This window comes from Etheostoma spectabile, chromosome 2 (assembly GCF_008692095.1).
Source record: "Etheostoma spectabile isolate EspeVRDwgs_2016 chromosome 2, UIUC_Espe_1.0, whole genome shotgun sequence".
In the NCBI taxonomy this organism is placed as follows: Eukaryota; Metazoa; Chordata; class Actinopteri; order Perciformes; family Percidae; genus Etheostoma; species Etheostoma spectabile.
In genome coordinates this window covers 14,741,364-14,763,078 of record NC_045734.1, presented here as the reverse complement: position 1 = coordinate 14,763,078, position 21,715 = coordinate 14,741,364, and the positions used below count along the sequence as shown (strand labels likewise).

General features: G+C 43.1%; 1 protein-coding gene across 2 annotated transcripts; it reads right to left on the bottom strand.

The window, feature by feature from the left end:
• Positions 1-111: 111 nt before the first annotated feature.
• Positions 112-21,175, bottom strand: polq (polymerase (DNA directed), theta). Of its 2 annotated transcripts, none has more exons than XM_032500094.1 (35): positions 20,775-21,175; positions 20,516-20,612; positions 19,998-20,425; positions 19,651-19,892; positions 19,207-19,383; positions 18,986-19,116; positions 18,715-18,871; positions 18,519-18,630; positions 18,221-18,422; positions 17,973-18,114; positions 17,711-17,857; positions 17,393-17,605; positions 17,125-17,267; positions 16,080-16,269; positions 15,738-15,880; positions 15,351-15,544; positions 14,694-14,818; positions 13,950-14,193; positions 11,513-13,079; positions 9,806-11,429; positions 9,411-9,551; positions 9,134-9,336; positions 8,565-8,772; positions 8,285-8,478; positions 8,048-8,176; positions 7,783-7,957; positions 7,532-7,655; positions 3,135-3,235; positions 2,948-3,030; positions 2,766-2,867; positions 2,581-2,692; positions 2,287-2,411; positions 2,035-2,170; positions 1,823-1,929; positions 112-1,405 (listed from the first exon to the last, which is right to left on the bottom strand). In XM_032500094.1, exons 1-35 carry the CDS (start codon positions 20,843-20,845, stop codon positions 1,292-1,294), a joined length of 8,403 nt encoding a protein of 2,800 aa, XP_032355985.1. In that variant the 5' UTR covers positions 20,846-21,175; the 3' UTR covers positions 112-1,291. The 2 variants fall into 2 exon arrangements, with proteins under 2 accessions (XP_032355985.1, XP_032355995.1); XM_032500104.1 differs by having other exon boundaries at positions 7,783-7,855.
• Between the last annotated feature and the right edge of the window lie 540 nt (positions 21,176-21,715).

The following is a 21,715-nucleotide window of genomic DNA, read 5'->3' as shown; positions in this document are numbered from 1 at the left end:
CCATCTGGGATCACACTCCTGTTTTGAAACCCAAAATCAGTGCTGTTCTGATTTGTTTATGGTTGTCCATGACCTGTATTTATTTACTTGTTACTCATTTTTGTGTCAAACTGAGCCCGTGTTGAAAAGCTCTGTGGTGTCATGGTGCACTGGTTAATTGAAGTGTTAAAGTAAATCATTCTTCTTACTTTGTTCCAGAGTCTATACAGTATGCATTGGCTTATATTGGCAAGGTCAGTGTAATTTTGAATGGAATCATTTAAAAATGTTTTTTTGTATTATGAAGTTCCACCTGAAGATAGCCTACTAAGGGGTCAATTAAGGCTACAGTCACACAACATTGCTTCCTCTACCACGTCTCATTTCTATTCCCATAACTAGAGGTCGCTTTGCACAGAAAATGTCGTATCATATTAACACTTCTTGTGCATTGAATGTCATAAGTGTTAAACAAAACAATGTTAACGTGACAATGATAATGATGTATGTTCCTGTGACAGACAACTCTACTAATGGTCCAATAAAATGTGAGCTTTCAGGTTGTCCTTAAGACTAAAGCTGGTCTGTCTTTGTTTTGAATGCATCATAGTAGAGCTAAAACCATTTGTTTGATGGAAAAATAATCGACTTTGATTTGAAAAAAATGATTGGTAGATTAATCATTTAATTTCTTTCAAGCAAAAATTGTGAAAAAACACCAGAAATTCTCCAGTTCCAGCATCTCGTGAGGATTAGCTGCATTTATGTGATTAAATCATTAACTGCCTATCTTTTTTTCTTTTCTTTTTTTTTAATGAAACAAGGACATTTGCACACATAACCTTGGGCTCTGGGAAGTTGTTAAGGGAATGTTTTCACAATTTTGACCTTTCACAGAGTAAAGAATTCATGAAAAAATGTATCGGCACATTAGTCAATAAAAATAATTGTTGCAGGCACAGGATTTCAAAGTTTCAAAAGAGGAAAGAAAAGACAAATGTCAAGTTACTACACTGTTAGATTACAAAAAATGTTGCATAAAGTCTTGACATGTTTTGGGATAACAGTAAATAAAATTCCATACTTAAAAAAAAAAAAAAAAGGATACTTTTTTTACACTGTACACCGGTAAATAGAATTATAAATACAGTCAGTTCATTTAGAGCTCATGTACTCGTAGGCATGTATTTAACTTACATTTAATTTTAGTGTAGTGATTAAAAAAATATTTTAGTCCAAATGGTACAGAAGTATTATCTTAAGCAATGAGTGCATGTATTTTATGTCAATATAAAACATCAAAACATTCACATTATATATCTAGGTCCTGCAAGTTGCCCCAGCTGGGTCCCACCTTAACTTTGGCCTTAAGCTTTACATACAGTTTTACTGCCGACTCCATCTCCCTCTTGACAATCTGAGCAACCTGATAGAAAGACAAATAATTATGTATAAATGTGATCTTTTTCAGAATTTGTTACCTTGTTTTCTACACCATAAAAAAAAAACTGTAGGAAATAGTCTACATACAAGTAAAAATTAAAAAATCACTCATTATCTCTTCTCACAGGTCAACCAATTACTGCAAACGTGTCAGTTGTCATTATTTGAATATCTGAAATTCAAGTAGTCATATTATGGCTGCCTATTTCTAGCGTAAAATGAGACTTATCAATACATATGCAACGGTAACTAACCTGCTTTGTTGGCCCACAAAATAAATCAATCAAGATGAAACTCTCACACAGTGGTGTTACTTCGCAGGTTTACTCAGCACAATGTTTTCTGTAACTTACAATACTTAATACTTCTGATGATTTGACAATCCAAATAATGTTCATACCTGTATGAGGTCTTCCTCTGTGGTTTCATAGATGAGCTCATCATGCAGCTGCAGGATGAAGTAGGCCCCTCTGAGTTGAGACGTCCCGACCCTGCGGTAATTGCCGCCTGTATAACGGACAACATTAGGCATGATTTAAATTACAGGTGGTTATCTCTTTCTGTATGTTGTTTTGATACAGTAATGGAAAAGAAGATTAAGAGTTAAGTCACCTGGGTGTGCGTGCTTGTGAGAGAGTGGTGCTGAAGGATATGTTTTTCGTAACTGTTTCTGGATGTTTACGGTGGCAAGTTTAACAATGTCTGCTGCTGAACCCTGTACAGTTGTGTTCACTGCCTGACGCTCTGCCTAAAAAGACAGAAGTTATGGAATTCATGGTGGGGGGGGGGGAGATTACACTCAAATTTTACATTGCACAGCTTACAAATACGTTCTGACAAGTTCTGATGGACAAGCATGCTTACATGGCCTTTGGTGTGCGTATTGGCATTAGTGATCCCAGGAAGGTATCTCCTACGGCCCATCAGAGTCTGAACATAGCCGTTCTTTATACAGTTCTTCACGGTTTCTCTCAGAAAACCATTGATACCTGAAACACAACACAGGGAATGACTGTTCATTTTGTCTTTCCAGTACTTGTTTCAATGACAATAATATACAATTACATTATGAACAATTATTTGTGTATGTAGGATTCTACTGCCACATACTGACATATACACACAAACAATTTCTGTGAATTAAACATTGTCGTATACCTTTGTATCTGGCCTTGAAACTCTCTATGTAGCAGGCTGCGTCATTCTCCTCCACACCCATTTGCTCCCCCAAAGACTTTGCTCCCATCCCATAGATAATGCCATAACAAATCTGCAAAGACAAAAACACACCAGTCAGAATGCATGCGGGTCCATGTCATCATCTCTCTCCTGCATAGCTGTACCTGTTTCGCCTGTTGTCTGAGGTTGTCGTTCACGGACTCTGGGTCAACGCTTTTCCACTCAGCTGCGATGCAGCGGAACACATCTGCTCCTCCATTCAGCACCTGATGACGCACACAGTTCATCATCTCTTTCACCCGTTTCTTGATGCTTGTTATATGATGTTGCCTTGCTATCTACTGACCTGCAGAAGGCGTTGGTCCTTGGAGAGGTGAGCCAACACTCTCAACTCCAGCTGAGAATAATCAGCTGCCAATATCATCCCGCCTGCAGCACAGCACAGAAAGACACAGCTGGTAGAACAGTCTGAGACAAAGTTACAGACAGAGGAGGGGAGCACCCACACAAATCAACTGGATCATCATAGTAACCTGAAAAAGGTACGAAGGCATGTCTCATGCTGATAGAGAAGGCCGGGCCTTGTTCTGCACGGCCGGCTGCAGCAGAAGGCACACCAGAACGTCTCTTTTTTCTGTAACAAAACAGTACGAGCTTTAGTTAGACAAACGTCGTATTTATCTTAACACTTGCCAACTTTGGAGAAAACCAATAGAATGTAGTGCATTCCCACCAATACACAGCATGTAGCAAGTTTATTTTTCACTTTAAATGCCAACCAGCATCTGGCTTTACTAATTGTCACTTGTGTATTAATATATATTAATATGTAATAGTATGCAATGTGAGTTTTCTACTGTAGGTCTTATTTGACTTTTAAATCCTGTCTAAAACCAACATTTCCTGTACTGCAAAGAGAGACTTCCATTGCAGTGAAGTGTATTATTAGTCCTAGTGTTTGCATATATTTCCATATCACACTATATGTATGTATTAGGAATATTAGTGTGAAAGAATATAGACACTACACAAATTAAATTTGATACTGACATATTAATCTTTGGCATAATGAATGATCTCATCCAGATGTTTGTAATCATGTGGTGTTTACAAGCATCTGCCAAAAAATTGGAATATTTTAATATATAAGACAATATTGAAGTATTTAAAATAGCTACACATTTTTTTATAAATGAGCTGGGTGTAAGGTAAAATGTATCACAAGAGATGGTGGGCTTTAATTAGCGTGAATGTACTCAATTTGTTTCTCCAGAAGTGAAGTTTATCCAATAAAGTGAGTAATAAGTATGTACAGTGCTGCTCATAAGTTTGACTAAAAGGATGAATAAAAAAAAAATGATCTTAATGCCTTAATTAAAAAAATAGGGAAAATCACACCTTTAAGGACAATTGTCTTTGTGAATGAGTAATGTATTGTATTTAAAAAAATGTTCTTCCTTAAAAACATAGGGGGCATAAGTGTATAAACACCCTTATGTTAAATTTCCATAGAGGCAGGCAGATTTTAATTTAAAGGCCAGTTATTTCACATACCCTTCACCATACTTAGAGATAGGCATGTGGTACTTTCCATAAAATCTCAATGCAAATCAAAGCAACTATTAGTCTAACTGAAATATAACCATGCTAATCTCTAGGTATGGTAAAGGGTATGTGATGATGAGGGGCTTTGTTAGTTCCAAAGGCCAAGGGAACTTTATCAGGATGCATAGTATTCTGGATCCATGAAATAATGCCCCCTGTATTTTAAGGAAGAACATTTGTTTATTTACAGTACATTCACAAAGAAAACTGGTGAATCAGTTAAGATCAGTTTCCAAAAGGGGAATTCCCCCCCCCCCCCCCTCTTTTTAGTAAATTTTAGCATGGGTACCTAAACTTATAAGCAGCACTGTAAGTTATGATTGAAATGTTATTTTGACATTGTTTAGTGACTTTAAACCATGTCTCATTTAACTGAGAAAACACATGTTGCTGTTTACATTCCGCCCTCTGCCAACACGACGTCGGCGTGTAACGTCACCCACACCGCCATTGCCCAACTCCAGACTCAACACCCGAGTGCCCTCATTGTGATCTCGGGTGACTTCAACCATGTCACCATGACCTCCACACTAACTAACTTCACCCAGTACGTGAGCTGCCATACCAGAGAGGAGAGGACCTTGGACCTGCTGTATGCTAATGTCAGGGACGCATACAGCTCTTCCCCCCTCCCCCCACTGGGCAGATCCGACCACAACCTGGTTCACATCAAACCCTGCTATGTGCCTCTGGTGAAAAGGCAACCTCTGACCTCAAGGACAGTGAGGAGATGGTCAGAGGAGGCCTATGAGACACTTCAGGGATGTTTTGAGGTGACAGACTGGGATGCACTCTGTGAGCCACATGGAGAGGACATAGATGGGCTGACTGAGTGTATCTCAGATTACATAAACTTCTGTGTGGACTGCACTGTCCCAGCAAGGACTGTTCAGTGTTACCCAAACAACAAACTGGGGTAACAAAGGACATCAAGAACATCCTGAATGCTAAGAGGAGGGCTTTCAAGCTGGGATAGGGAGGAGGTGAGGGCCATTCAGGGGACCTGAAGGTGAAGATCAGGGAGGCTAAGGAGAAGTACAGGAGGAAGCTGGAGCGTAAACTCCAGCAGAACAACATGAGGGATGCTGAGCGAATGAGGACCATCACTGGCTTCAGACCAGCTGGCAGCAAGGAGTTGAAGGCAGCTTGGACAGGGCCAACGAACTCAATCTGTTCTTTAACAGATTTGATGCTCCTGCTCCTGCCCATCCCCCCATTAACACAACTGCTGTCTCCCCTCCAACCCCACTACTTCCCCCTCCCCCCTCACTGTCCCTTGTCCTCCTTCCAGGGAGCCCTACCTCCCCCTCCTCTAGCCCTCCGTTAACACCTCTCTCCAGCCTGACTCCCCTCCCCCTACCCCCCTGTGACCTCTGTGTGCCTCACTGCTGACTAGGTGAGAAGACAGCTGACCAGACTCCACTCTAATAAGGCTGCAGGCCCTGATGGTATCCATCCTGGGGTGCTCAAAGCCTGTGCCTCTCAGCTATGTGGAGTCTTTCACCATGTCTTCAACCTGAGCCTTAGTCTCCAAAGGGTCCCCATGCTGTGGAAGACATCTTGCCTCGTTCCTGTGCCAAAGACGCCACGTCCCAGTGACGCCAAGGACTACAGACCCTGGCACTGACCTCCCACATTATGAAGACCCTGGAGAGACTGGTTCTGGAACAGCTGCGGCCCATGGTGACCTCTCCTGGACCCCCTCCAGTTCGCCTACCAGCCCCGGTTGGGAGTTGAGGACCGCCATCTCTTCCTGCTCACCGCATCTACGCCCACCTGGACAGGCGCAAGCACGGTGAGGGTCATGTTTTTGACTTCTCCAGTGCTTTCACACCATCCGGCCGCCCTGCTGGGTGAGAAGCTGACAGCGATGAAGGTGGATCCCCCCCGTGTGTCCTGGATTGTTGACTACCTGACTGGCAGACCACAGTATGTGCGCCTGCAACACTGTGTATCAGACAGAGTGGTCAGCAACACCGGGGCCCCGCAGGGGACTGTCCTCTCTCCTTCCTCTTCACCATCTACACCACGACTTCAACTACCACACGAGTCCTGCCATCTTCAGAAGTTTCTGATGACTCTGCTGTGGTTGGATGTATCAGCGAGGGGGACGAGGCTGAGTACAGAGCTGTGGTGGGGGACTTTGTCACATGGAGTAGCAGAACCATCTACAGCTCAATGTGACAAAGCACAGGAGCTGGTGGTGGATCTAAGGAGAGCCAAGGCAGCAGTTGAGCCCTGTTTCCATCCGGGGGGTCAGTGTGGACATCGGGGAGGACTACAAATACCTGGAGTGCACTTGGACAATAAACTGGACTGGGCCAAGAACACTCACCCTCTACAGGAAGGGCCAAAGCCGTCTCTATTTTCTGAGGAGGCTGAGGTCCTTCAACTCTGCAGGACAATGCTGAAGATGTTTTATGAGTCTGTGGTGGCCAGTGCTACCTCTTTGCTGTTGCATGCTGGGGCAGCAGGCTGAGGGTAGCGGACGCCAACAGACTCAACAAACTGATTCGCAAGGCCAGTGACGTCGTGGGGGGTGGATCTGGACTCTCTGTCGGGGGTGTCAGATAGGAGGATGCTGTCCAAACTACATGCCATCTTGGACAATGTCTCGCACCCACTCCATGGCTTGTTGCTCAATCACAGGAGCCACTTTCAGTGACAGACTCATTCTCCCAAATGCACTACAGAGCGCCACAGGAAGTCATTCCTGCCGTGGCCATCAAACTTTTTAACTCCTCCCTCTAAGTGTCTGACACACCACACACAAACACACACCACACACACACACACACCCACACACACACACACACACACACACACACCACACACACACAACACACACACACACCACACACACACACACACACACACCAACACACACACACACACCACACACACACACCACACACACACACACACCACACACACACTTAGAGAGGTTGAAACTGGACAATATTATCTGTATTATCTGTTTTGTGCAATAACACTGGCCTGACATGTGTGCAATCTCAAATACCACATTATTATTATTATTATTTAACTTTTCACCATTCCAAATCCTTAATTATGTGAATATGTAAATAATGTATAATAACATTCCTTTATGTAAATACCGTACGTATCCAATTCCTTATATTTCTTATTTCTTGTATTTCTACACTATTGTGCAACTACACACACAGAGTTTCCCTTCGGGGATCAATAATAGATTCTGATTCTGATTCTGATTCTGACTAAACTTCTTAAGTACTCCCCTAGTGGTCAAAGCCCAATTTGGAGAGCCACATGCTCATAGATCTGAACTTTGATGTTGACCTACCCTGTTTTGGTGGTCTTGCTGCAGCTGTCTTGTGAAGGTGGGCTCTCCCCCACCACCGTGGGCATGTAAATCTCAAAGTCTTTGGGGACATTCTGTATGTTGGGCTCAGTGAAGCTCACTCTACCTGACAACAAAAGGAGCCGGGTCACTGCATGCTTTAGTTTTACTTGAAATAAAATTGTATTGCACACTGTATTACTCTACTTTGACAACAGGTGTGTGTGATGTCTTTGTGTGTATCTGCGTGTTACCTGTGGCTGTGTGTGTCTGAGCGATGGGGTATATTCTGGCCATGGCCAGTGTGGTGTGGTATTGCTTCTCCCTCTGCAGAGGGAACACCACTTTAGTCAAAGCATTAGTGATCCTCCTCCACTCCAGAATAACACCTGGCAACGGGTGGAGGGGGCGAAGCTTCTCCAGAACTTCCTGCCAACCATCATTGCAATTCAGTTTAAACATAGTCAACACTCAAATATAACCTTATCTTTCTTCCAGCATTATAGAAAAACTGCTCACCTTGGTGGTGCTGAACTGCTTTCCAAGTCGTACTCTGCCCCCACCTCTCCTGGTGTAGCCAAGGGTCTTCTTACTTTTCAATCCACCTACGTCACCGTTTGGAGGCAGGTGTAGTTCTAAAAACAACACCTATAGTACGCGTGAGATAGGTTTGAAAATTGTACATTTTACCATGCCTTCTTGTACTTTTGAAATTTGATTCAAAAACATGGCTGGGATAAAGAAGATGTGTCAGACCTGTGCGATGTCGTCGATGCTGGTGAGAGAGAAGCTGTGCCCGGCCAGGTTGTAAGCCTGAGACTCCAGCGCGGTGAGTTTGGCTTGCATCACATGTTTTTGTCTTTCACACTCTTCAACGCTGAAGCCCACTCCATTTAACTCCAACACAGCCAAAGACACCTGGGAGGGCATCTCAATGCTCCTGAATAAGTCTGACAAGGTAAAAAAAACCATCATGGTTACTACAGTTCTTACCACTGTAGGAATACTGTATGAATGTTTACTTTGCTTTTTATACCAAGCATGCCGTCCTTCTCTAACAGGCCAGTGAGATGGTTCATGACAGAGTGTATAAGCACGCTCTTGGTCGCTGCCCTAACACGAGGACAGTGTGCAAGCGCGTTCCCAAGTCCATCCAGCAGAGGTAACTCTTCGGGACAGTAGACAGTCACCATGTTGGGTAGAGTCCGCTCCTCACTGCCTGGGTCCACAAGCCAGCACGCAACCTATGGCAGACATTAAAAACAGAGTCACTTTGATAAAATGTCAGAAACAAACAAAGGTACTTAGCAAAACAATAAATATATTTTCCAATTTTATTAAATGCTCTTTTAAAGCCACTATGTGTAGATTTGTTTATGTGATTATAGCACCATTCCAATTTTTTAATGGGGAAGGTTTTTGTAGAAAATGAGAAGATCCCAGTGAATATTGGTGCATTGCTGTCTTCCAACGTTTCATTCAGAAATGTGTGAGAAGAGGTTTTAAATGAAATCCCATGGAACAGCCTGCTCATAGTTACCAGAATGCTAGTTTCTATTTGTGCTGTATGTGTCTGAAAATGTGTGCACATATGATTTCCCTCACCTTGGGATCTTCACAGTTTCCCTCCAAGCTGATGCTACAGCTTAGGACTAGCATCTTGTACACCTGTATGATGTCATACGTGACAACCACACCTCCTCTATGACCAGCCGCTGGCCCGCTCAGACAGGTCTTCACCAGCCGCAGCCTCTCACTCACCGGCAAATCATCATCCAGTGGAGGCGGGGCCAGACTGGAACTCAAACCTGAGGGGTAACAGACAAGCTGAACAAACTATTTTGTAGCAAGCTTGTACATACATGCATGTGTGTTTCTATACCTTTGCTCTGCTCTTGCTGCAGAGAAATGTAGTATGCATCTCTTGCTCCCCAGCAGACAGACAGGCCAATCAACACCAGTCCATCACTGTCTCCTACTGGAAAACCATTGGCCCTGTGGAGCTCCTGATTAGTTGCTGACGCTGCACGCAATAAATACACGCATGGATGAGGAGACTGCATACAACACAAGCTTTGCTTATAATGTTTTAACTACGTCATGTGTTGTTGATAATACAATAATATGTAATATGCCAAAAACACAAATGCAAGAAAGGAGACTTCTCTGCATCACCTACTTCATAGATGTAGTCAATCTCTTGGTTACCGCATGGCAACAATTGATATCAAATTTTACTGTGCGGCAATGTCACTTGGGTACATGTTTATCAGTTACCTCTTTTATGTTTCCCTCCTATTTCCTCATCAGGCTGGTGTCTGTGCTCCTTCTTTTCACAGGCTAAAGCCACAGAGTACCGCTCCTTTGTTTTCCACTCATTAATGAAAGTGTTGAAGAGGCGCCTGTCACTTGCCACGTCTATGATGGAGAATGTCCCTGAGTTGCTGGAACAGAGTGGTGCATCCTGGGACAGCTGAAGAATGAAGCCCTCATCAGTCACAGGTGATTCTGCATCAGAGGGAAGCTTGGGCCTGGGGGAGGATGGAGAGGCACGGTCTTGGGGAGCGCGAAGATTCTGGTCGGTGTGTAGCAGGGGTTTTGTTTTTGAACTTAAGCGTGGAACAGTCTTTGGTTTCGGTACCAGCTGCTGTTGGTGGCTGCAATCTGATGTAGAGTTAGGCTGTTCAGTGTCAGCAACCGCTTCTAATATATGATTACGGTTTCCTGGACGAGATTTAGGACATTTTGTGATTGCGGGTTTCCGTGGCAGGAGGGTTGAAGGAGTTGATTGGTTGAGTGGCTGAGCGATGAGAGGTGATTGGACAGATGAGGTCGTCAGTTTTACTCTGGGTGTGACAGGTGTCGTTTCCTGAGTTGGGGGAATAAGGTCACCAGCGGAGCCTGGTCTCTCCGTTATGTTCTCACTGTCAAGTCTTGATAGTTGTTCCTCTCGAGAATCACTCTCAGCAGCAACAGTCTGCACATTTGTCTTTCCAACTTTTCTGTCCAACTGCATTGAGGGCTGAGGTAGATCTGGAACTTCTGCTAGATTTGCAGCATTGATGAGTGTATGAGTGGCTGTTTGGCTTGTTGTGGTGTTTTGCCAGGGCTGGTCAGACATACTAGGCCAGCGGTCAAAAATCTCTTGCAAACCAGGGCTGCAATAAAAAGAGCTTTCAGGTGCATTTTGGACTTGAGGGGGTTTATCATTATCTGACAATAAAGCATTAATTTCCTCTTTCTGTACTTTTGTCTCTAATTGCTTCCCATTTTCACCCTCTTCATTCATAGTTTCCTTTCTCCCGACTGGTTTATTGTCATGTGCATTACTATGCTGTTTCATTGTGTGTGTATGGCCTTGATTATTACTGGCTTTATGCCTGTCATGCTCATGTTGAGTTGTGGAAGTAGTGGTGGGTTGTGGCTGTATCTGACTGGGTTTAAGTTGAGATTCTGACAGCTGTTCCTCAGGCAAAACATGGTCTGCGTTGGGTTTCCTTGCTTCTTGAGTTTTCTCTGTGTATTTGAGCAAGCTCTGCCTTTCCAGAAAGTGTTCACCCACCAGCAGCGAGTCTCCCCACTCTGACAGGTTGAAGGAGGACTCGCCCCATTGGACTGCCTCCTGCTTTTCCGCCTCCTGATTGGCGAGAAGCTCACTGCGTCTTCGCTCCTGGGTCGACGGAAGAGGGTCTCTGATCTCTTGGTCAACAGGCTCCTGTTCATCCGACTGGTCGAGGACCTGGTGTGGGCTCAGACCAGCCAGTAGAGAGCTGTCATACAGGCTGTCAAACAGGAAGCTACTGCTTCTGTTAACACTCTCAGAGGCAGCCCGATTGGTATCCTCATCACCACTTTCATCTTTATCTTCAACTTCATTATCAACACCTGGACCAGGAGAAATCTGGAAAAACAGGTTGATTTTTAAGAGCCAAATAAATTAGGAGGTCAATAACCAAAACATAATGGATGATTCTGGTCACTCACCTGGTGGCTGGTGTTAAGGATGAGCTCCATCTGGCTATATGTGAGAGAAATGTTAAATCTGGGACATGCGTTGTCAGTGGCTTTAGGACAGTTACTTCCATCATTTATGTCCTTAATGATCTCTACAGCTGCTTCTACCATTTCCTCCTCTCTTATCTTCTTTGTTCCTACCGATGGATTTGTACCTCTACCATTCCCATCTCTGTGTTGGCATGCCTGTTGAACAATGATTCTTTCGGTCTGGGTGTCCAATTCAAAGCTGTCACCGAAACTCTCTTCTCTGTTTTTAACATCTCCCTCTGCTTCTTTATCTCTCTCATCTCCAGCGTACAGCTCGGGAGATGAAAACGTATCTACCTCTCCGCAGTCCATTTTTCGTCGCTTGGCCTCAGGAGAGAATAAGGGAATGGAGGCAGACGAAACGGTCAGGGGAGAGTCTAACATATCTGCATTTGTAGAGGTTTCTAGCACAGTGCCGGGAGCTTGAACAGTTGTAGACATCTGGCCTGCAGGCGCTACATTTTGGACTGTAGAAACCACCAAAGGTTTTGAGTGTGATGTCTGTGCAGTCTCTACATTATCTTGTAGGCTTTTGTCAGTTTGTATAGAGTGGAGGACTTTACTTAAGGCTTTTGAGTGCTTCAGTCTACCTGGATGCACAGGTGAGGCACCATCTCCTTTTGACGTCCTTGTAAGAACACTGTGGTGTACTTCTACTCGGGATATTGGTGCTCTGAACCGGGGAGGAGGCATCGGGGAAGGAGAGGGCTGAGGATGTGGCATTGGTTGAAGCTGGGGGCTGGATATGAGTTCAGCCAAGTCCTGTGTCAGGCTCCCTTCAGGAACAGGACCATTTGCTTGATGACTCTCTGGTCTGATTGAGGCAACCCATTTACTCGTCTCCCCTTCTTTTGGCTTGGCTTTCTTCCCATCTTCCCCTCCTTGCTTTGACCTTGTGTGCTTTTGTCTTTCTCGTTTTTCATCTGGATCTTCTGTGTCATTTGTCATTAATAATTTTTTATTTGGCTTGTCGTTTTTGGTTTCTTTGCTTCTTTCCACTTGCACTTCATTATCTGTTTGTTTGACTTCTAGCTTTGTCCTGTCTAATTTTCTGTTTACTACCGTGTCTTCAGGCTTGGACTTCCCTTGCTCTCGATTGGCTTCTCCTTGTGCTTTCTCCATTTTCATTTCAGAGATACCTTTCCCGCATTTATATTCTTTCTTATTCCCCCCTCCATGTTTGTCAATATCTCTACTGTCACTTTTCCTGACCCTGTCTCCTTCCTGCTGATTTTTATTGTTTTCAACCTGTGCTTCATGTGAGCTGAGATATGAGACAGATGAGGTTTCATCTGGGCCGTTTACAGCAGGAGCCCCAGGAAGTGTTGTCGGGTCCCACTGAACACCTAACTGGGCTAGGTCTTCCCGAAGGAGGAACCTTGCCTCAGACACTATCTCAACAGCAGCTTCCTGTTCCGTCAGGGCCCGACCACCAGTGACCCAGACGCAGCGAAGGCTGCGTCTCTCGGCTGCCTCCACCTCACTCTCATCCACTGCACGCTTAGAGCTGAAGATGACAGACAGTACAACATTGGCTTTACTTTTGGGGTCATGTTTCAGGGAGATTATAGCTTTGGTGTGCTGATGCTACAGTTGCACATGCTTTATGCAAGCTTAGGGTTTAACAGGGGTTTACAGGAAGGTACCTGCTTCTGTCACCTTGATCTTTATATGTATGTATGTATGTATGTATGTATGTATGTATGTATGTATGTATGTATGTATGTATGTATGTATGTATGTATGTATATATGTATGTATGTATATATATATATATATATATAGGTTTACTCCTCAACGCAGCGGCTGGGGTTTGACTCTGACCTACGGCCCTTTGCTGCATGTCATTCCCCTCCTCTCTCCCCTTTCAAGTCTAAACTGTCATATAGAAATAAAGGCCTACAATGCCCCAAAAAAAATCTTTAAAAAAAACAAAACAAAGAATAATGCCTGCACACTCCAAACCACATATTTACTTAAAACGTTTTGTAAACATTTGAATCCCAGTCTACTACAACTATTTGGATATTGTTTTTATATATTTTGTATGCTTATCATATACATGATTGTCTCTGTACAGTGGTTATGACTATCTTTACTTTAGCATAGAATTTAGTTTTTAAAGATTATTTTTTGGGCTTTTTAAGCCTTTATTATACAGGACAACTACAGATGTAGAAGGGGGGAGAGGGAGGGAACAACATGCACCAAAGGGCCACAGGTCGGAAACGAACCTGCGGACTAAGCCTTACTACATGGGGCATATGCTTAGCCAGGTGAGCTATCCAGGCGCCCCACAAAGTAAGTAAGATAATCATATTTTTGTTTACCTAATATGCATTTTCTTAGTGGTACTTACAAACAAGCACACACCTACCTCTTAAATGGGACAGCATTCCTCAGGGCTTTCTCCACATCAGCTACAGTAGCCCTGGCTAGTTCAGCGACAGTACAGAGGCCTTGTGCGTACAGCGCTCTGGCTCGTGTTGCGTTCAGGAGGGAAACTCTGACAAGGTCAACCAGCTCCCTCTGGACTCCGAAGCTCAGCCTGGTCTGGTACTGGGACAACAGCAGCTCCATGTTGTGCCAGCCCAGACGCTTGCAGAACACGGTTACCATACCTGAAGGGATGACAAAAAGGTCAGAGTGATTCTGTCAGCTGTACCACTGAGCATATGATTTAGAGTCATTGAATTACTAATGTGTTGCTGTTTAGTTCTGGCTTTTGTTGGGTTATTTTCTGTGTTTACATTGATTATAAACACCATAATTAGTATGAAATATATACTCACACCCAGACAAACTTGTTCTGAGCGACATTTGGGCACACACTCTCGAAGTCTGAATTACACTAAGATCTCATAAATCTTCTTATAGTAACTTGATGCAAGAAGAACGAGCACTTTACGTGGCTTTGAAGCAATCATGTAGGTGGAGACACATCAGCTAATGGAATAAAGTCTATGCTGTATATCTGTCAGTCTAAAGAGCTCCAAGGTCTTGCATCAAGTTACTACCTTTGTTACTGCCCTCCCCTTTTAAGTGTAGAATTCAGAGACGGTATATTCTACTGTATATGTCTTGACCTTAGAGATGCTCAGCAACATTCTTGAGCATGTACCTGCATATGTAGAAGCAGACTGCTGGAGAGACTGTAACTGCCCACGATTGCAGTTGTATTTGGATGCAACTGTTCCCAAAGGCACCTCATTCACCAGATCCTGCAGCACAAGAGTGGTGAAAAACCTGTGAGGAGAGAATGGACAAAAGTCCTATGTGATCAAAACATTTTTTAAATGTTTTGTGTCGTTTGACTCTCAGAGGATGCATCCTTGAGTAGTTTTGTGTTAGGGTCTCTCTCTCATCCACGGACCACAATGTTGGGAATCAATGGCATAAAGGAAGCAGACAAAATAGCATGAACATCTGAAGAAAATAATGTAATGAACAATAACCATTCATAAACTATAACTATATATAAAATATGATACAGATATAACATTCATCTAAAATCCAATACTATAAGATTAAGAAATATATCTTTATTGATGTTTTATGGATCATGTAATTGTGCTCCCCCTTGTTTACTGGTATGATAGCATACAGAAGTGTGTAACTGTGACTATAATTTAGTATGAAATTAGGTAATTTCTTTCCCAAACCGCACGTTAACAATTATAATTCTCATATTTTGGATTCCAGAAAACCACATGAGGGGACTATTTGCCAATAATATCATATACATATAATTTGTTATTGACATAAATATGTGCATTACCGTTTGTGAATAGCCATTTGTCTACGTTGCTTCTCTGTCTTGGCAACAAGTTTGCCACTGACAGATCGTGCAAGAAAACCTTCCTGGACGCCCACAAGCTCTGCTACTCTCTTCATCGATGACGAGAGCTGTTCCCACAGACAGAAGAACTGATACCAATCAATGGTAGTCCACTCTGCATACAACGGGGTGATCTGGGGGGAATTTAGACATCATTTTAAATACTGTGCATTTAAGGAGAGGACATTTTTGGTTTGATTAAGAGCTAGAATTAAGATTAAGTTACTATAAGGAATGTATGGGTGAGAGTTCAGGGATGATAGGGAGTCAACTATCAACTTGGAGTTGACAGAAACCTAATAAGCAAATACTAAAAGATATATGTACCAGATAAAGAATGTGCATGTCATTTTCCAGTACAAAGCCCTTCATGGCCCGCTGGAGATCTGCAAATATTCCCACAGCCTCAGGAGGGGAGAGGGAGGAGGACATGGTGGCAGCACCAAGTTGAGTCGGACAGTACCGCTCCTCTGGATATGAAAAGACATCAGGTTATATATTAGTCAGTGTAATAGCTGCTAGTTTTTCAGCTGATACTTGTACACTGAATTACATAAGAAAAATGTTCAACAACAATGGTTCAATTTGTAACTAAAACGCTACTTTCATCATATGTCGAGATATACAGAATGCTCATTGAACATAATTAAGGCCACACATAAGTAGTACCTTGTCCGTCCTTCTGGATAGTGATAAATTCGTTCTCCATCAGCCATTCAACACAGGCCTCAATAGCTCCTTTGTTGGTCTCTTCATTTAATTCTTTTTTGCCTTCACATTTCATGCTGGCAGCCAGTAGTGAGCACAAAGCGTACGACCTCACATCCTGTGGAGTGCTGGCCACACCTCCGACAATGATCTGCAAATTGGGATGATTCAAATTAGGGTTATAACACAATTGTAAACACCTCAGACATTCCACATCACTTACTCACTTCAAAACCGCACTCAGCCCATCTCTTTGAATCTGAATTCAAAGATACACTAAAGAACCTTTCCACTTTTGTCCTCCTACAGGTTGGAAGTGGAACTGTCCATTACCGTTACCATTACCATTATTCTTATGTCTTATTCAAAGTACAGATCTGCAACCCGATCTGGCCAACTTGCACCAAAATAATGTACCTTAAAATAATGTTTCCAAAATCGTTTCAGTGGTTCAACGCGTAACAGGGTGAACGGCATTACTTCATTTGCTTTGCGGCCCTCTATCGGCTGTAACCGCACTATGCAAGTTTGCCAGATCGGGTAGCAGATCTGTAGTTCCAATGAGACATAGTGGGACATTACGACAGCAGCAATGGACAAATCCGCGTCCAACCTGTAGGGGGACCAAAGCGGAAAAAAAGTTCTTTAGTGTTGCTTTAACTTGAACCAAACTAGCTGTGTTTCCATTTGTTTACTTTTTTATCCTGCTTCTATGCTGCTTTGCTTCACCTTTTTAATATCTATCTCTAGTTGTTACAATTTCTGTTGTACTGATCTTGTTATTGTTTCTACCTTTACTTTGCAAAGTGCCTTTGAGTACCTTTTAAAGCACTATATAAAACAAATGTATTATTATTATCATTATTATTATTAAGTTAATCTGACTATGCATCAACAGCCTCAATAGGATGAGGCAACTATTCCTTAAGAAGGAACCATTCATGATCTATTTACTATAAGTAGTTTCAGTGGGTGCAAAGTTCATTGAGATGTCAGCCATATGTACCTCGAGGATTGCTCGCAGCATGCTGGTGGTGACGCCTTCGCCCTCCCTTCTCACAAGGCAGCTGTTTATTGGCTGAAGAGCTCCCGTAAGGAGACTAATACCTTTCTGACGCTCTGCCTCCTTACACACGAGCACACTCTCACCTAAAAGAAGATGGACAAAATAACGCATTATCACAGATTTTTTTTTTTCTCTTCAGGCAATTGGAATACCAATGAACAAGCAATAATTTAAAAAAGCATTTCTTGTCCCCTTCTTCCCTCCATACCTGTGGTGTCCACCCCTTTTCTGCCCGCTCGTCCAGCCATCTGTTTGTACGTTAGTGGGTCCAACAAGTGTCCATTGAAGGTAGGGGTTCTAATGATGACCCTGCGAGCTGGGAGATTAACCCCTGAGGAGAGGGTAGAGGTGGCGGCCAGGACTCTGACCATGCCCTGACGAAAAGCTCCCTCTAATACATCACGCTCATCAAATGTCAGACCTACAGAGATAAACTTCATCTTAATTATACAAAAAAAAAAAAAAAATACAGATCCATTCAGCCCGCAGTTTCTTTGTGGTTGAGACGTTGAGTGAGTGTGATTACCGGCGTGGTGGAAGGCCACCCCCCATGGCACAGTTCGCTGGAGGATAGGGTCTAAACCAGCTGGAGTACGTCTCAACTGGGCTACAACATCCACTAATCCCTCTCGATCCAGACACACCGGCTGTGGCTCTGCTTCGCCATGACAATCTGAAAGGATGAGACCAGAATCTAGACTTAACACAAACTATCTTTAGAACAAGCTACAGTTGTACTTGACCTCACTATTAAACATAGTATGCCCAAAATGTAAATTATCTTTTACCTGTATGTCTGAGGTTGTAGAATTCTCTGGCGATGCTGTCTACCAGTTTCTCACACCAGTTCTTCGAGGGGCAGAACAGCAACACAGAGCGGCCCTCTCTCACAGTCTCATAGCACAAGCTCACTATGTGGTCATCATCCCCCTTCATAAAATATCACATATTTATCACACACATAGCAAATGATTATATTTCTAGTGTAGAAAGAATAATTCATGATAACCCAGATGTTGGATGATATCTGAACTACCTTAACTCGGAGTGCAGGGGTGAACTGCCGGACCACAGAGAGGCTCTTGTCGTAAATATTGCAGCCCACCTTGAGATGCTCCTGCAAGGGTACGGGTCTGTAGTCTGTCTGGTAAAGCTCTGCACCTAACCAACTAGCCAGGAGGGAGAGGTTAGGCAAGGTGGCGCTCATTCCTATGATCTGGACACCCTCAGAAAGAGACCTGCAGAAAGAGTTGCACAGATTAGCATAAGAACTTGGATTTTTAAACACTGAAGCTGTATACAAGATAAATGTAGACAGACTAACAGACACATACCCAGTGGTGTTTTGCTTCTGCGCAATGTAGCGGATTTTGGTTAAGAGCAGTTCTAGTAGGTATCCTCTTCCAGAATCTCCAACCATATGCAACTCATCCACCACCACCATACCTAGCAGTACAAAAAACACACACTTTTCAAACTCATACACTCCGTATTATACTCATGAAAACACAGTTATCACTAATATGTTACCTAGTAGATCCATGTTGTCCTCTTCAATGAGTCTGTTAACAAGAGAATTGGCTTTTTCTATGGTGCAAACAGCCACATCCAGTGCTGTGAACCCTCCAGCAGCTGATGTGCTGCCCATATATCCATCCACACGAACTCCTGCCTCTTCAAATACACTCTACAGGTTCACAGAACCAAGTCTGTTAAATATACATACACACACACACACACAGAGGGACAACACATTGTCCATAACAACATGCATGTGCTTTTCTTTCCACCTGTCCCTCACCTGAAGGTAGTGCATCTTCTCTTTAGCCACAGAGACAAATGGCAGAATGAAGAGAGCTTTTCTTTTAGTCTCCAACACACGCTTCAACATCAGCAGCTCTGACACCAGAGTTTTTCCAGCACTGGTGGGGGCTGAAAAAGAAGGGATATAAAGCTGAAAATGGGCCGAACAGTGACTGCCTCTGTGAATCACTTTTTAGATAGAGATGTTCGGTTTCTTACCAGAGTACACCAGGTTACCTCCCTGCAGCACCTGTCCAACGGTGAGGCACTGAGCCTGCCAGTCAAACATGTGAGTCACTCCGTGTTTCTGGTAGCGCTCCAGGACAGGCTTAGGTAAGCCCCAACTGCATAACAGCAGCTTTTCGGCTTGCCCCGCAGGGGCACACAAGGCAATGCCTACAGTACAAATTAAAAACTCTCTTTAAATGAGGTATTAAATCAAACTAGTGGCAGGAGTTTTTAGTACTGTGACTTATGTATTTTGTGCAGAGCAAAGTGGATTTTACATTGGAAAGAGAAATGTTATCTCCGGGTGTTCATCGGCTAACCCTAGCAGGTTAATCCAGCCATGACAATGTGTCATGAAGAGTGAACAACACAGAGAAACAAGAACAATTGTAGGAAATATCAACCGTAAAGAACGTTTTATAAATTATACTTTACCTGGCTGAAGTAAAGTGTCACTGAGAGTACTAAGGTCTAAGCCAGTGGGAACTGTGAGCACAGAGGCAGACTGATTCTGGAATGACGGCTGGAGTTTTGCTCTCTTTATGGCAGCTGTGAGACGGGTTGGGCTGAACAAGATGTATTCCCTGGATACATCCAGAGGTTGATCAGCATTTTTATTTGACACACGTTTGTTTTTTCTATGAGGAGAGCTTTTTCTTCTGGGTGTAAGTGTCTGTCTACAAAAACACAACAACAAAAAAACATTTTTTTAAAGAAAAGAATGGAGGCACATAATCGACACAAAAGAAAAACTGGGCAATAATGTGTAGGTTAAAACTCACTTGGTGGAGCTGCCTACTTGCTTACTGGATAACCCATTGATGCAGGCAGAAGGTTGTGATGGCTGAATGTTCTCTGGGCCCCTCTGAGCATGCTCCACTTCCTCGGAGTCCTCACTGAAGAGAAGCCTCTGTGCAAGGTCTTTGCACTCAGCTCTCCATTCTGGTCTCTTACAATCCCCACTACGCCCACAGACTTTCTCCTGGGTGCTGGGGTCTCTGTGGGGTCCTTGGCCTGTGGACTGAGGAGCTCTGTCAGCTCCTGAGAAGGCAAAAACAGCTGATGATGCAGGGTGTGCATCCCTGTTTACTGTTGTTGGACAAGCTTTTCTAGCTGCAGGCTGCACAGAGTCAACAGCATCCAACACCTGCAGCATCTCTTCATCAAGAGCGAATGTGGATTCTCCCAGTGGAAAAAGAGCTCCTCCATCCTAAAAATGGAGATTTAACACATGTCTGTAGATGTGCAAAGGATAATAAATAGAGTAGAAGAAAAACGCTCTCTAAGCTGTCACACTCACCAAGAGGCTGTCTTTGCTAATGTTTGTTTTGCCTGATAGGTAATGGGTTTTCGGCAACAGTCTGTCTCCGTCTGGTGGTTCATCAGGAGCCTGGAAACTGTGCTCAGGAAAAAGTATGTTCACCACAAGTAAGACTTACGTTCATCGATAGAAATGCTACAGAGATTGGAAGATGTATCTAGGCAAAAGGAGGAATTTGGTCATATTCTTCTAAATCATTATAAAGATTATGAGTTAAGTTAAACTGACTTAGACTTACCCTTTCTTCTTCTTGATCTGGTGCCGCCCCATGTAGCTCTTCTTTTTCAGGGGAGGACCCGAAGTGCTCATACTGAAGTTGGACTGTTGACAAACGCGTGAGTATGTGGATGTTCACTAACATGACATCAGTTTGACTCTCGACACGAGTTTATAAACTAGTTAACACTCAAAGGTAAGGAAAGTGGTTTGGCGAAAACAAGCGTCGCCGTAGACTTATTTATTTTGGTTGCTAAGTGTAAACATCCATCGTGTTTCTGTTGCGCAGCGCCCATGGCAGCGCTGAACAAATGTGAAATCAAAAAGTCCGCCGCAGTGCCGCCCCGGTGCTCCCCTAAAACAGTTCGACGGAACAAATGCTTGAATACATAAGTTCCCATTCACTCCTAGCCTACTCTTCTTCCTACTACTCCTCCTCCACCTCCCCCCACTACTACTTCTACTACTACTAGGCCTACTACGACGACTACTACTATAGCCAATAGTTGTATATGTTAATAATATATATAATATATAATAAATAATATATAACTTGTAATACTGACAGTACTTTGATCAAATGTTTGGATGGAAAAATGCACATGTTAAATAAAAGAATGGTAAACATAGTATTGAGGTTATATGTGTGTGCTGAATTGGATGATTGATTTTATAATTTTAATGAAAAACAAAAATTGTCAATAAGCTCATAAGCTAATCATGCAAATGTTAATTGTAAACTAGAGATGGCAATTTCTGAAGAAATTGCGGTGTGAATGCTGTATGTCGAAAGGCTGACGCTAATGCTTGATTTTTGTAAGAAGAAGGTGAAGTAGTGAGAATAGGTGAAAAAATGGGAATGGTCTAAGTATCATGAATGTCTTTGAAAAGTTGAATAATACCCAGAATGTTTGAAAGGTGTGGTATATTTGAATGGATTTTAGTTTTTAGTTGAAAAAGTGG

What these genes read in the sequence shown, in the direction of transcription:
- polq (XM_032500094.1), bottom strand. Translation starts at nt 20,845, where the DNA reads ATGAGCACTTCGGGTCCTCCCCTGAAAAAGAAGAGCTACATGGGGCGG. An exon ending in CAGAAGCAAAACACCACTGG is followed by an intron (nt 18,423 to 18,518) that starts GTATGTGTCTGT and finishes CTCTTTCTGCAG; the next exon opens with GTCTCTTTCTGAGGGTGTCC. An exon ending in TCAGACACACACAGCCACAG is followed by an intron (nt 7,656 to 7,782) that starts GTAACACGCAGA and finishes TTTTGTTGTCAG; the next exon opens with GTAGAGTGAGCTTCACTGAG.